At 35.6% G+C, this 16524-nt stretch overlaps 2 protein-coding genes across 2 annotated transcripts; both read left to right on the top strand.

Annotated features, from left to right (window-relative positions):
• Window positions 1–4607: 4607 nt before the first annotated feature.
• On the top strand, window positions 4608–15622 carry LOC145807734 (uncharacterized). The gene is made up of 8 exons (XM_082906477.1): window positions 4608–4722; window positions 13734–13984; window positions 14095–14298; window positions 14378–14467; window positions 14676–14780; window positions 14863–15264; window positions 15345–15425; window positions 15505–15622. Exons 3-8 carry the CDS (start codon window positions 14119–14121, stop codon window positions 15556–15558), a joined length of 912 nt encoding a protein of 303 aa, XP_082762603.1. The 5' UTR covers window positions 4608–4722; window positions 13734–13984; window positions 14095–14118; the 3' UTR covers window positions 15559–15622.
• Window positions 8695–11905, top strand: LOC114312932 (uncharacterized). The gene is made up of 5 exons (XM_082906836.1): window positions 8695–9477; window positions 9640–10973; window positions 11057–11344; window positions 11433–11532; window positions 11642–11905. Exons 1-5 carry the CDS (start codon window positions 8695–8697, stop codon window positions 11903–11905), a joined length of 2769 nt encoding a protein of 922 aa, XP_082762962.1.
• Window positions 15623–16524: the final 902 nt, after the last annotated feature.

Genomic DNA, 16524 nt, shown 5'->3' on the forward strand with positions numbered 1-16524 from the left:
GGTCAAAGTAAGTCTTAAATACCCTAAATCTTTAATTAATTGGTTAGAATTAAACCTTAAAATGAAGTTTTCTATATGTATGGGAGTTAGGGTTTTGGGTTATGATCTCAACTTAACCAATTTCATGAAATTGAAGAGGTAGTCATTGGATTTGGCTAATTTAAGGGTTGATTCTTGTGTTTTGGGTTGTTTTGAGTTAGGGTGTGGGTCACTACCTTTTCATCTTTGTTTTCTTGGCATGTTTTGAACTCATACATATATGTTTGTATATATATCAAGATGAAGAAGATGATGAAGGAATTATGGAAATTAGAATTATAAATGTCAAAGTAAAATGAGTTATGACCCATTTGAGTATAGGTTTCATGTTTGTCATGTTTATATGTTATGTTATGAAATGAATTTTTCTTGATTTGGGCCATACGAATACCTTTGAAAGCTTGAAATTTGTTGAAGTTTCGGACTACTCAAACAGAGCCTACGACCGCACGTGCGAGGCTCAGCCACACATGCGGAAAACAGGGGAGACCAAAGATTGCATACTGAAATAAAGGCACATGTGGCACACCTTCCCGCACGTGCGGCTGAAGAGGGAAAATTCTGTTGGTTTCTTTTACCCTTCTCGACCCTCTGAATGTGTTCAAATGTCCATTTGATTCTTCTACATTGTTTATAATTGAACAAAACTTAACGAATCGAACAATAAGTAAAGAGGAAAAACTAAGGAAAAAGTGAATAATTTATAAGTTGTGTGTGTGTGTGCTTTGTGTAGGTCACTTGCCGGAGGAGACTCCCACGCGACCAAAGCACTGTGAGTAATAATAGTGTAATGATGTATATCTATTCCTGTATTTCTGCTTCTAAATTATTATACCTTAATTGTACTTGGCGTGTTGGAATCATTGTGTTATAGTTTGCATATTATGATTGTGAATGGCATAATTGGGATGAGTACTGCTAGGATTTATGTATTTTGTTGGATACGAATTGTGTTTATTGCAATGGTATACGTCATGTGGGTTATGGTTTGATGGGAATGATTCAAATGGCAATGACATGGACCTATGGTCATTTTGTATTATGTTGGGCCCAAGGCCGTTTTGTATTATGTTGGGCCCGAGGCCGTTTTGTCACATGTTGGACCTTAGGCTGTTCCGTCTCCTGTGGGCCCGAGACCATCTTGGAATATGACGAAGGGAACACATAAATGTTAGATAAATATTCTCTAAGACACATGCTTATTCACATGAATCTCTTTACATTATTATTATTCATTGAGCCCTACTCACTTCGTTTTGTCTATACCTGTTTATGTAGGTGAACAGCTTGGAGAACTGCCCTAGGTCAGCTTCAGGAGCCCTTTTTGGTGGTTTGTTGTGTTTAGCCTCCACAATTGAAGCTTTTTGCTTGGTTCCCTTTGACATCACATGTTTTGCCAAGTTTTTCGTAGCTTTTGTCAAGCCTGCGACTACTTTGCAAAAGTTTTGGTTACTAACCCTTGTATATACCTACATGACGTGAACTGGCTTATATGTATATGTATAATTTGTATAATGATCATGGCATGTAGACACAAGCTCAATGGACAGTATTATTTTGATATCTGCTTCCGTTTAAGGCCTCGTATTTGAATAGATATTATTTGAAGTTTAGTTGGAGGCCCAAGTAGAGGCCGGTCATGGACCAAACTTTTAGCGGTAGGTTTGGATCGTGACAATTACCAATGGCAAAAGGTTTCATGGAAGATCTTATTTGAACTGAACCATTGGATTTGTAAAATTAATCTCCAATATAAAGGAACATGTAAAACCATCTCCTACAAAAGATTCTAAAGTTATTGAGATAGATGTTTCATCTCCTCTTGCTCCATTAATGTCGATCTCTTAACTTGCGTAAGTCTCTTCTTTCAGGCTTATATTTTTTAGCTTTATTTTTTTACCAAAATTAAGTCTTCAATGTTCCTATTAACTGCTACAATGAGATAAATAGTACAGGCAATGCTAGTAAATGTAGGATATGCCAATAATATCTGCAAATCGATTGGCTGTTTAGTCAATTTTATATATCAGTAATTTTGAGATCATGATTGTCTATCAAAAAAATATTTGGGATCTTTGATTGTAGATATAGAATAGAAATCCCTGGGCATTATCCAGTTGAGCGCCTATTGGTATGGAGTTAGTGCCATGAATAGCAGTCTGTTCAGGATTTTGACAAATTTTTGAGTTCGGAATCAACTGTTCTATATGCTGGTCACCAAGTAATGAAAAAAGAAAATAAAATAATGAATTAGTGATAAGAAAAATTAAGAAAAGAAAAGTGGTGATTATGGGACTTGGCATGGGATTCTGGATTTTTTGTATTGATAGTGGAATCTTGGACTAATTCAGGAAAATATCTGCGGGGTGCATTCGATTTTTAGCACTCAACAACGGAAGCTCATGATTGCTTACTGTGACCGGCAGTCGGTGGAGTGCAACTCCGTTGCATTCTTATTCAATGGATGTCGACTTCGCATAGAGCAAACTCCAGATGAGGTATTTTTCTGTTTGGTTAAATCGGATTAATGGGGTCTGATTATGTCTTCCGGCCTATTGATAGATGTTCATGTCCTCTTGCTCGCAAGTTGAAGCTTGTGGCTCTAAACTCAACCAAACAAGAGAACACAAGTTCCTTACTCATATTGTACTTAAAAGAATGTACTCCTTTGTGTTTTTTTGTTTTTTATCAATTTTTTTGGAATAGCTTAAAATGGAGGATGGCTATGAAATTAATGCAATGCTGCATACTGGAGGTGGCCGTGTATGTTTCTAACTGCAAATTGGCATACATATGTAAGGGACTATCATATTGGGTGGGATAGTTGCCTTTAGTTCTAAAAACATGTTCGTCTATGGAGATATTCCTGTAAAAAAAAAAGAGGATCTGATGCTAATTGAAAATCTATTTTGACTAAGGTTAGTTTTGGTCCAGCAAGGCACGGCAAGGCTGCTTGATGGCATTTGGATGTTATTGCTGCCATTCTGAAATATGGAATCTATTATAGGTTCCCTTGTGCCTATCTACAATGTTGCAGTGTGAAGTCTAAATCTGCTCTAACAGTAAATAATTCAAATTTGAGGCTCCAAAATACTTAAATTGAAAATTTCACTAAACTTGCTCCAATCAAATTGTGAAATTTCACTAATTTTCCACTTTACACAAAATTCAAAGAAAAAATCACAAGTTTTCTCAGTCTTTATTGTCTGAACTTAATGAAAATTCATTGTTTTTAACCCACTGAAATTTCAATGTGTTCAACTTAGTGAAATCTATGATTGACGGTTAAAATTGTTAAATATTGATGGCCAATTATACATTTATATACTTATTTTCAAATTTAGGAATAAAAATTTCTAATTAAGGACTCTAATGCTGTATTTGGTTGGGAGATTTCGAAAGAGAAAAAGAAAAGGCAGGCGAAATGTGAATAAAATATACTTACATTTCAAATAGTTTTACATGCATTTTCCCTTTCCCTTTCCCTTTCCCTTTCCCTTTGCCTTTTCAAATCCCTCCCCAAATCTCTAACCAAGCATAGGCTAAAATGAAAAAATTATAAATGACTGTGTTATAAATCAATAAAATTTCACTATGATTTTACCTCAAACAATAAATTTTTATTATTTTCACACTTCGAAATTTCACTTTTGTTAGTAAAATTTTACTTTAGGCAATGGAATCTCATTGCGGTCAAAATAGTGATATTTTTAATTGAGAGCTAAAATTTTCCAGCTACATATAAAAACTACAATGTAGATATAGATATGAATTGTTTTTTAAAATATTTAATTGGGACATGAATCTATTTTCGTATCAGTACGACATGATTTTTTTTTTTATAGTCCAAAGTAGTTTACTATCTTATTAATAATGTTTGGCTATCAAAATTATTTTTTGGCAATCTGTGTTAATTTTGTGAGCATGCATTCCGTCAATCAACACCACCGCTTATATAGAATTTTGATTAAAATGCAATGATATTGGTCATAACTTTTGCAAGACTACAAGACTCAGCATTCTCTTTTTTATTTATTTTATTTTATCTTTTGATCAAAGGAAAATACAAGGAAACAAATCATAAGACCAAAAAACCAGAAAGAAACTACAAATGTGCCAAATAAGCAGCAATCCCAGGCAGCGGTCTAGACACCCAATCTAACGGGAGGAGATTCTGAAGATGAGATTGTGCCATCCAATGAGTTGCTTTGTTTGCTGTTCTGGTGTTGCACAAAAAGGAGAAATCACCACGCTGAGCCAAAATCTGGACATCGTCAATAACCGCCACTACAGGAAATATGGGGTTAGGCGGCGTTTTTTTAACGGCGTTTTTCAAAACGCCATTGTTTCCAATATTTAACGGCGTTTTAGAAACGTCTTGTTTTTCTGTAATTGAAACGACGCCGTTTCAAGAATCAAAGACGTTTTTTAAACGCCTTGGAATGGTTTTTTGTTCGGCCCCCTCCTTCTCTCCTGTTTCACCTTTATTTTGAATATGATAAGCAGTATAAGCGAAAATCTCAATCTCACTCTCGCGCTCTCACTCACTCTCACTTTCGCAGTCTCTCTCTCTCCGTCTCTCTCGCCCTCTCTGCACTGTTCGAAGTTCTCGCTCAAAATCGATTCAGATCGGTGATTCATCCGAGCCATTTCGAAGTTCTCTCTCAAAATCGATTCAGATCGGTGAGCTACTCTCTCTCTCTCCCCCTTTCTCTCTCTCGCTCTCTGTGCTGTCTAAACCCTAGTTATCTCTGTCAGTTCAGCTCTGTGATTTAGAGATTCAGCTTTGTAATTTTACTCACAATTCACTTTAATTTGTTGTTGCTTTGATTTTACAAGCTGATTTGTTGTACATTTTGCATGTATAATTTAAATGTTAATGGTTTTGTACAGCCGATCTGGCCTTTTTCATAATAGAAAAGCTTTACAATAATAGAAAAGCTAAGAAACCAGAAAAGGCTGTGTTGAACCATCTTTACATCAATTTTTTGGATTTTGTAGAGACTATGGAGTAAATTGGTAGTATAGGTCACATGTTCCTATTGTTGGCTTTTCCTTTGTATTCGGATGACACCCCCCTTGGTGCCTTTCTTGATATATAGGTCACATTTTTCTCATTACTTATCAAATATATATATATATATATATATATTTCCCATTTTCATACAGAAAAGTTCAGGAGATCTCAACTAGTCTGATTATGAATATTGAAAATGTAAACATGTTAGTACACTACAACTATAATGCAAAAATGTAACAGGAAGTGGTGCTACCTTAGAATCGGTACTGAAGGAACTTGTAATTCGTGATAGAGCATCCAACATGGCAGGAGATCCAGCTCCCTGTGCTGAATTAGATCCAACCTCCTCATGATCAAACAAGGCAACCACCCTTACACCAGTCTCATCATCAAGACTACTTTCAGAAGAGGTAGAGTCTATCCATGCCTGAAATAAAATCCATAAAAGAAACTAGATGAACTGCTGCCAATACTATTGTTAGTGGCTATATCATCATAATTGGCATTTCCAACTTTCAAGTTCCCAAAAGTGCAACATCTGCCAAGATAACTTAACTTAAGATTTGAGACATGCCAAAATATTCCCTTATGCAGTTCATACACTAGAACAGTTCCAGTAGTTTCCTTTTACATGATATGTCAGACTGGAGGCAATTTCCAACCAAAGAATCAAGGTCAACTCCCTCAGAGGATTGAGGTGGAGAGGAGCTTAAGCCCAAAAGCGAACAGACTTTTGAATCTATTCACCAACTGAGTACCACATATAGCAACACTTAGACTTACCATATGATATGACAGAAAGCAACAGATTTTACTCAGTCAGGAAAGAGGCTAAATCTCGTGGTCAGGACATTGAAGGGTGCCAAAGTACAATTTGATTGGCCAGTTGAACCTGACCAAAAACACATGCATAGACACAAACATGCACATACTCATTACTCAAGTGACAACTAACCCATAGCCCCCCTCCCTTCCATTGTTGAATTAGAGGAAGATCTATGCAATCTTATTGGTTGCCAGTTATTTGGAATTCAGTAAAGCCTTTTCTCAAAATACTTGGGGTTGATAACTTGATTTCTGTTTTGCCATGCTTCTTGTACCTCAACTTAGATTAAAAAATGGCCGTGTAGAATTCGTGAGGATTGAGAAAATTTAAAAGCCCTAGTTACTAATGAATGGTACTTTAAGAAACTGAGATGGAAGCAACACAGTTCATTTAGCTGATACTGACTAATCATAAGAAGGCACCAATTCTAAGGACAAAAAGCATAGGAATGAAGAAAGTCTATAGCTATGAAAGTAAATTCAACACTACAACATTTTCCAAACTAATCGTGTGTGTGTTAAAACAAGAAACTAATCCATCAATTTATATGTCAAATTCTTATTCTAGGAGTAATAAGAATAGCAAAGCTTATAATTACCAATTGAAGTTGTTGTAGGTCACTTATTAGAGTGACACTGGAGGACAACCCATACCATACATTCACCTGTGGGTGTCCTATGAATCATCACTCTTGGCTTCTTTATAGCCCTCTCATTCATTGACCAGATGAGTCAATGAGCTGGGAAACCAGGCTGACATGTTGCCTCTCACAGGCTAATTGGCTGCCTCTCATGGGCTGGGCCAGGTTTCAAACACTAGGCCCAAGGCTATTCTAAGTGTAATTCAGGTCGGGTCAGCCCACCTAAGGTACAGACTTGGGGTTAAGATTGTGGTTGCACATTACATTTAATGTCAAAAACCACTAACGGATAAATTTTAACAGAATTTGTAACTAATTTAAATGCATCACATTTCAAAAAAACACTTCAAATCTCATTATCATCTGACGGTACTAATCATTTTCTATGCATACACTATACTCTATAAAACCCACATAGATTAAATTCTTAATAACACAAATTTCCAATTATTAAAGCAACCACTTGACATCCAGTTCACTTTCAAATTCAGAACACAAACAAGTAAGCATTTATGGGAATAAATCATTCTCATACCTGCCAGTTTTCCATCACTTCTATAAACCTCTATTCCATGAAGGCCCACATCTTTCAATCTCCTCACAATGGCAACAGGATTACACCTAAATTCCCCATAGATCCTTGGCACCAATTATTCAAAAAAGTACTTGGGGACCCCTCAAAAGTGCATCTTCATTTTACCTATATACTATATGCATCTTCAACAGTTTAATAAAGGAGAAATGCTTTGGGTTTTCCAATCTACATGCTGTAAGGAAATGTAATAATGAAATACACAGCTAATTGCTGCTACTAAATATATAAATTCAACATTATTTCATTCTATATTTTATGACACAGATGTGGGAGCAGGTTTCTAAGGATCATAGAATAGAATGGTTCACAGGCATTCCATGTTGGACATAACACATGACCATATAGGTTTCTAAGGATCATAGAATAGAATGAACAGTAAAACATATCCTTATCAGAAAAAATAAAAAAGAAAAATTAATCTTGGATAACACATGACCATATAGGAATAATTAACCCTTTAATTAATTTCTAATTTTATAATGTCATGATAGATTAATTTGAGAGAGTGTATGATACAATTAACTTCATTTGGAGGGTTATTTGACCCAAAATAAATAAATAAATAATCATCTAGCTAGCATGTGAAAGAATTGTCTTGCATGTAACTTTGTCTTGATTTGTAGTATTATATGGTGAAGTTTGGTCTTCAATTCAAACAAGTTTTCTTCATAGTTATTAACGTGGATGACTATGATTGTGATTGTGATTGTGATTCCTCAACTAATATGATTGTGATTGTAATTGTGATTGTGAATGTGATTCCTCATTTGGTGGTTGCTCTTTGATGTTTCTGAATCATCATCATCATCATCATCATTAGAAGTATTCGATCTTTGGTACACTTATTGGTTTGGGTAGTGGGTTTGAACTTCCCACATCCATGAGTTCCTGCCAAAATTATTCCATTATTGATTGATTTGAGAGAGCAATATATTTCTTGAATCTATCATAATCTATCAAGAGCATTGTAGAAACTTTTGGTTTCTTCATTAATATGCTTTATACTAGATATGCTTCTAGTATGTTTGATAGTACTAATTTAGATTGCACCACCGGGATGCAATCATTAATGGTGCATGCATGCATAAATAGCCTTAGACCCGTCCAAGAATCTTCATTAGAGATACCTAGTCATCTTTAATGAAGCTCTTCTTGGATTGTCCAGTTGGACAGTTCAGGAGCACAAGTCTGTATTGTAATGAGTAGTTCTACTGCTTATAGTCCATCTCGTAGAGATTTCGTGTAGCAACTCCTTGTGTTCTCCGAGTGCATACTAGACAAGGTATAACAGTACACCTAGTCTATGTCGTGTATTTGGAGAACCATGGGGAGATGCTGCCGAAATTTCGTTAGAGATGAGCAGAGCGGTATGAGCTGCTTTTTACAATATAGACTGTGCATTCCTGAATGGGAAAGTAGGATGAACCAACATATTAGAGACCAGTTAGAGGTGAATGATGTCATATTGCATGCATTATAAGGTACTTAATTGAGGTTAAGATTAATTAAAACGGAACGGTAATTTTGAACTTTGTTGATTTGGCAGTGGCATTTGTAGTGTAAGAGAGAATCAGATGGATAAAAGTTGGATAAATCAACATAGGTTGCACCCGGAATACATACAAGGGGTTAAGGAATTTATTAAATTTGCATGCGAAAATAAGCCGTTGTTGAATGAAGTCACATGCCCATGTAAACGGTGTCGTAATGTCAAATTGGTGGAGAAAGGCCTGTTAGGGGAACATTTAATGATCAATGGGTTTCTTCCAAGTTACACCAGTTGGATTTTTCATGGGGAGAATTTGTCATCACCTGTGCCACACAATGTGAATGTCGGGCAAACTGATTCGAATGATGGTGATGAAACTTATGAAATGCTATACGAAGGATTTGGACTTCCTCCACCAAGCTTTATTCACGAGGCAGCAAGTTCTGGTATTAAACAAGGTCCAGATGAGAAAACCGAAAAATTCTTCAATTTATTGAAAGAGGCCGAAAGAGAGTTGTATCCGGAGTGTCAGAAGTTTTCAACGCTCTCATTTATTGTTCGGTTATTGCACATCAAGTGCCTTAGTGGATGGAGTGACAAGTCTTTCACGATGTTGCTTGAGCTTTTGAAGGATTCGTTCCCAAAGGGTGAAACTTTGCCAAAGTCATTTTATGCAACTAGGAAACTTCTTAGGGACTTGGGCCTCGATTATCATAAGGTACATGCATGCCCAAGGGATTGTTCATTATATTGGAAGGAAACAGCTGGTATGGATGATTGCATAGTTTGTTATATGCCTAGATACAAACAGTTTGAGGGGGAGGAGAATGATGTTAAGAAGAAGCAACAAAGAATTCCACATAAGATTGTTAGATACTTTCCATTGATTCCAAGGCTTCAAAGATTGTTTATGTCATCCAAAACATCTTCTTTAATGAGATGGCATGCAGAGGGCCGAATTGATGACGGCAAAATGAGACATCCCGCTGACTCTCCAGTGTGGAAAAATTTTGATAATTTGTATCCCAAGTTTGCGAGTGAGCCGCGCAATGTCAGACTGGGTTTAGCAGCGGATGGATTCAATCCATTCAAGGCAATGAATGTCTCTCATAGCAGTTGGCCAGTTATTATAATGCCATACAATTTGCCACCATGGTTGTGCATGAAGCAGCCTCATATGATGATGACATTGCTCATTGATGGTCCTTCTTCACCTGGAAATAATATTGACGTCTACTTACGCCTTGTAGTGGATGAATTGAAAGAACTGTGGGAAAACGGTGTTGACACGTATGACGCGGAAACTAATCAGATGTTCCGAATGCATGCTGTGTTATTGTGGACTATAAATGATTTTCCTGCCTATGCAATTTTGTCTGGATGGAGCACGAAAGGTGCTTTAGCTTGTCCTTGTTGTAACACACATACTCGTTCTCGATATTTGAAGAACGGAAGGAAATTATGTTACATGGGGCATCGTCGCTGGTTGAATGAGGGTCACAAATTTCGGAAAGCTAGTGCGTCTTTTGATGGCACTCATGAATTCGAACCATGTCCAACTCGGTTATCAGGGGCTAATGTGCTACAACAACTAGGCCCTAAGTTCAAATTGAATTCTAAGCGTCAACAATCTAGCAAACGGAATAGAAAGGGGAAAGAAAAAGAGGAAAATGAGGACTCGGGTCATAATTGGAAGAAGAAGAGTATTTTCTTTGAGCTATCATATTGGGAGCATAATTTGATTCGCCACAATCTTGATGTGATGCACATTGAAAAAAACGTGTGTGATAATGTATTGTGGACGATATTAAATGTTGATGGGAAAGGGAAGGACAATTTAAATACTCGTCGAGATTTGCAAGATATGGGAATTCGGAAGGCACTACATCCTCAGAAAAGGGTTGGAAACAAGTATTATTTGCCTCCTGCATGTTTTGCCATGAACAATAGAGAGAAAAGTCTATTCTGCACACTTCTAAAGAATATCAAAGTTCCAGATGGTTACGCATCCAATATTTCTCGTCGGGTTAACCTCAAACAGCGTAGCATATCTGGACTGAAAAGTCATGATAACCATATACTCATGCAACAAATACTTCCAATAGCAGTGAGAAATTTGTTACCGAAGAAAGTGGTTGAACCATTAATTGAGTTAAGCAATTTCTTCAGGCAGTTGTGTTTCAAAACCCTAGAGGTGGATGGTCTAAATCGTCTTCAGTCCCAAATCGCTCTTACACTTTGCCATCTTGAGAGAATTTTTCCTCCATCATTTTTCGATATAATGGAGCATTTACCCATTCACCTAGCAGAGGAAGCGAAGATTGTCGGTCCAGTGCAATATCGATGGATGTACTTTATAGAAAGGTGTGTAATTCTACTCCAATATCCATTTTGTATATATTTGATTGTTTATACGTGGAAGTCATGTATGTATCTTTTGTTTATAGGTACCTTATGACGCTTAAATCATACATGCGTAATCGAAGTCATCCTGAAGGTTCAATTGCACAGGGATACTTGGTCGAAGAATGTATGACATTTTGCTCAAGGTACTTGCATGATGTTGAGTCGAAATTGCATCGACCGTTAAGGAATTGCGATGTTAATGACAATCCTGAGATATTAATGGGGCGGGCTTTAGGAAAAGGAAAAGGTTTTGTTCTTGATAACACAACATGGGTACAGGCTCATCGGTATATGTTATTTAACATTGCTGCGGTTGTCCCATATCGAGAGTAAGATAGATGCAACCTTTGTCTCATTGTGAATGTATTTATACCAACTATAATTATCGTGCATTTTACAAGTATTTTAATTGTGTAGGGAACATCGTGAATTTATTAAGCGGTCACATCGTCGTCTCAGAGATTATGATGTGGATCGTCGTCACAATGATGAGTTTCCCAAATGGTTCAATTCTCATGTAAGTGCATGTTAAGCACAAGTCTTCTATATTTTTTCAATCCATGTGCTTCTATATTTTTGAAGTTGTTAATTGATGTTTAATATTGATAACTTTCTTTGAAAAATAGGTTGCTGAGCTATTAGCTACTGAAAATGTAGCGTTGTCAGAAGAGATTAAAATTTTGGCTTTGGGACCCAGCCGAAAGGCCACCAGATTTAATGGGTATATAATTAATGGTACTAGGTATCATACTAAGAGTTGTGAGTTGAGAAGAAAAACTCAGAATAGTGGGGTGATGGTGAAGGCAAAGACTTCTAGCTATGCAAGTGCCAAAGACATTAATCCAGTGGAAGGTTACCATTTGTTTATAAGAAATGTTATGCTAGGATAAATTTGGTGCACTTGGGCTTGTAATTAGATAGTTCAATTGCCCTGTTCGCACAAATGTGACAGTAACCTGTGTATGTGCTACTTGTCTAGATGAGTCAAATAAGTTCAAGTTCATTGTGAAATCAGTTATTACAAAGTTTAAAAAGAAAAACAAAAATTAGTTTGGGACATATATGTTACAATCACATCTTCTTTGTTGTCAAATATAATTTAGAATCAAATATTAGCATGATAGTTAGTACTGTATTGCATGTTGGGACAGTTGTTACAAAGTGCTGGATCAATCCGACTAAATATTTTCTTTGTTAGTACTGTATTGCATCTTCTTTGTTGTCAAATATAATTCACTGGCTGCACAACGAAATATTTTTCCATGTTTTGATGATTGTAAACACATGTTTTGCTATTTTGATCAATCGTAAACACATGTTTTTTTCCTTTTTCTTTTTTTGTAGGAAGAGAAATTGAGTTGCATTATATAAAATTAAAATGAAGAATACATAGTTTTGGGACAGCTAATTCCTCTGACATCATCATACAATTGAACTGCAATACATTGAGGAAAGTTGTGAAAAATATGCAATCCATCAATTGAATTCTGATGTCAGCACATCAGAGTTCTTTACTTTCTAGTCTTTCTTGGTAAAAATTTTCAATTGAACTATTTGAATTAAAAAATAGTGGAATATGTGTTTAGCATAACTTATTACATTTAACTTGTATAATTTAAGCAGCTTATCTTTATTTTATTATTTTTATTTTAAAAAAGCTTTTTTTTTTCAACAATAAATCAAGGAGTGATGTGGACAATACAATCTCCATTAAAGCTTTCATTCAGTTTTGAAAATTTATTATCAAAATAGTAGAAAATGATCCGGAAGAAATTATAGCATTGATTTGAATTTGAATTGTGTTTGGTATTAGGGTGGTGTATGCAGTTCACAATACAATCTCCATCAAAGCTTTAATTCAGTTTTTGTCTATTATCATTAATTGTTTTGTTTTTGGTTATTTTGTTGATGAATTTTCAGCGTAAGTTGAAATTTTAGGCAAAAATAGAAGAATTGAAGCTGAAATTTTAGTCTGATTTGTCCAGGGTTCTTTGAAAATCTTCATCTGAATTTGGGTCTCCTATGGCTAGCATATATATAGTGCATATGAGTAAATTTGGAATAGTTTTTCAGTTTACTACTTCAGTTTTAATGCTATTTTTATAACTCTACAACCATTTAGAAATCCATATTTCTTTGCAAGATGCATTGTTTTACTTTTCGGACGATCCTATATTGTCTTCTTACATCACAAATTGAGATAACCATGTGTCTTGTAGCCCAGTTGGTATCCAAATGCTGCATCCAAGAGTAAAGTGGATGTTTTTATCTGAAAAGTTTAATGTGATCTATGATGCTCTTATTAAATGAGATGCGAAGAAAACAAAAGAGCACAATTTCAAATTACATGGGGGATGTGATCCCTTCTGTTTTTCTTGGCTGTGACTGGTCTGTCCTTATAGCTGTATAAAAGGTCATAAATATGCATCTTCTTTCTGTTTAGTATATATATATATATAATATGTAGCTTTCGAGAGTATGATTATGTTAATGTTCAGACTACAGTCTGGAGTTATCCATTGTTGGAAGCTCACTGGTTTATTTAATGTTTGAGGAAATAATACCCTACAAATTTTAAGAGTTATTACCAATGCTTTAATATTTAATGAATATAAAAATACATGAATACAAAGAATGTATGAACTCAATGTATCCAATACATGCAATTGACTGCATCATAAAGAAACTGATATGAAGCTTATTACTATTGTTTTGTAGGTCCTAGCTCAAGTCAAGCCACACAAAAGCAGACAAGGGGTCCCACATATGTGCATGGTCAATGGGGTACTAGTGAAGATGGCATTTTAAAAGTTGTTCCAAACGAGTTGAATCAAGTAGTTGAAGGACACACATCCCTTGCTTCACATTTGGGCGTTTTGGCACGAGATGGGAGTCTTGCACCACTCACTTTTACGACTTGGCATTATGTTCCAAAACAAAACAAAGATAACATATGGAGGGAGATAAAGGTATATATGGATATTTAATATGAAATAAGTTACAATTGTATTCCATATGAAATGCATATTACAAGTGTAGTTGACATTGCATATTACAAGTGTCTATAATTGTAATGCAGGCTCATACGGATGCAGATGAATCCATGAAGAGAACAATAATGGCTTCATTTGGAAAGAAATGGAGAGATTGGAAAAGTCGAGTGAAAACAATGGGATACAAACCCTTCAAGAATGATGCAGAAAGGTTGGCTCATCGACCAGATAGAGTACATGAGGATCAGTGGCGGGCTTTGGTCTACTATTGGGGCACTCAGAGTGCATCGGTAAAATTTTATTTATGTGAAACAATGTTTATATATGATAATTTTTTATAACATCTTAAATAAATTTCATATTGGACAGAAATCAAGCAAGAAGAATAGAAAAATCCGGAAGAAGAAGACATTACATCATAGGACAGGCCGAAAGCCTTTCTCAGTAGTTCGACTGGAGGTATAATTATTCTCTCCATTCATCCTTTTCATTCTTTGTCATCTATAGCTGTCTATATGTGCTAAAAAGGTGTCAACAATTTGCACCATAATGAATTTATACCAGTTCTACAAAAACAGATGTTATTTGCTTAGTTGTTTATTTTATTTACACTTGTTCACATATTTAATTGCTTAATTATTTAATTTTGGTTGTCTTTCATTTATAGGAGACCAAAAAGAACAATGGGGTTCCTGCTAGTAGGTCACAGGTGTGGATGGCCGCATACATGAAAGATGGGACGTCAAATAGTGATTCAGTTAATGAGGTTATGGTATGTAATACTACTTTATCTTTGGACTTTTAATATGATTTATATTTATATTGGAGGCTAATTATTGAATTCAAACTTGCAGACTCAAATGAATGAGTTAGCAGAGCACATGGAGGGATCTTCTACTGACCCTGCAGCATTACAGGAGCAAATCTTCACACAAATTATGGGCCCAGAGCGACCTGGTCGTGTTCGGACGTTTGGATTGGGACCGTCACCCACTGATGTTTTTGGAGGTGGATATAGGCGGTCACAAGAGCAGAATCGTCTCTTCCAAACTCAAGTTCAAGAACAAGTTCAAGAGCAACTTCAACGGTATCAAATGCAGTTTGAGTCGAAGATGAATGAAGTAATGGAGAAACAAATTCAGGCTATACGCACAGATTTTCAGTCACGAATTCAATTTTTGGAATCTCAATTGCAAGCTGCAGGCGTGCCCGTTGATCCAGTTGTTGCACCATCAAACCCATTACATAGGCAGCAGGTATTTTAATTATTTTTACTAGTTATTACTTTAAATTGCCTAGAGCTAATATACAATTTAAGTCTCTTATTGAATGATAGGTTGTGGATTCACTTAGTAGTCATCCCACTGTTCGGCCAATGTCACATCAACAACAATCTCATGCATTTTCATCCCAAGAGGTGAGCAATCATTTAATCACAGCTTTTTTGACAAATAACATATCTTATTAATTACAATACTTGCTCTTATTAAATATAGGTTCACCTTTCAAAGAAAGAGAAGAAGAATAAGAAGAAGAAGAAGAAGAACTAACAAGGTAAAAGTACTAATATCACTATTTCGTGGTTTATGTTCATTTGATTTGTAAGGCATTGTTGGTTCTGAAATTAGGGTTTTGGTTGTTACTGTTGTGACTAGTGACTAAATTTGGGTATGAAAATTTTGGAAACATTCATGACAAGCCTCTTTGGCATGAATTTGGATAGCTAGACATCTCTTTACATGGAAAACAATTTTAATGATCAGATACGCAAGCAGAGAAAATTACAAAAGATATATTAGACTATAAGTACAACAATATGATTAAAGTTCTTGTCTGCTTACCTCGTCATGCCACATTTCAAATGCTTCATCATCATCTTCATAAACACTTACCCATACTCTTTCAGCTGGCAATCCAAACCTGAGCAATTAAAAAATAACTTTCATTCTTCTTGCTCAGGGAAACAATCACAAATTCATAGCTACGACGAGGAAAAAATTTATTCAAAAAAAATTATGAAAAACCCATCCTTTTAGTAAGATCCTCTGTATTGACCAACATCTGGTACTAACATATTGGAACCTACGCCCCCCAAAAAAGGCATTTATGCTTGACTTTAGGGTCTGTTTGGCTGATGTGCACATGGACTTCACACTCTTCACTACTAGTATGGATCCCAAAATATTTACAGTTTTGACTGTTGTTTTTTTCCCATTGCTACTAACAACAGTGTCATCCCACAACAAACACTGTCCAAGGATGTGCCTTTGAAACTACAACTACTTGCAGCCACTAGAATGGTTACATCTTATGTAGTGAATTGATGCTCATAATATTTTACGGTCATAAATAATTCCAGGCATTGATTGTACACATAAAATTGTGGAAATATTATTCAAAAAATACTGCTTGTATGACTTAAAAACCAGTTTTTATCAGAAATTTTATAGGCCTGGTACCTATTGAGAAACATAAAACTCCATAAGAGGTGCCAACTTGAAATAAGGATGTTGAAA

Source organism: Camellia sinensis, chromosome 14, assembly GCF_055761805.1.
Source record: "Camellia sinensis isolate YWXY chromosome 14, ASM5576180v1, whole genome shotgun sequence".
Lineage (NCBI taxonomy): Eukaryota > Viridiplantae > Streptophyta > Magnoliopsida > Ericales > Theaceae > Camellia > Camellia sinensis.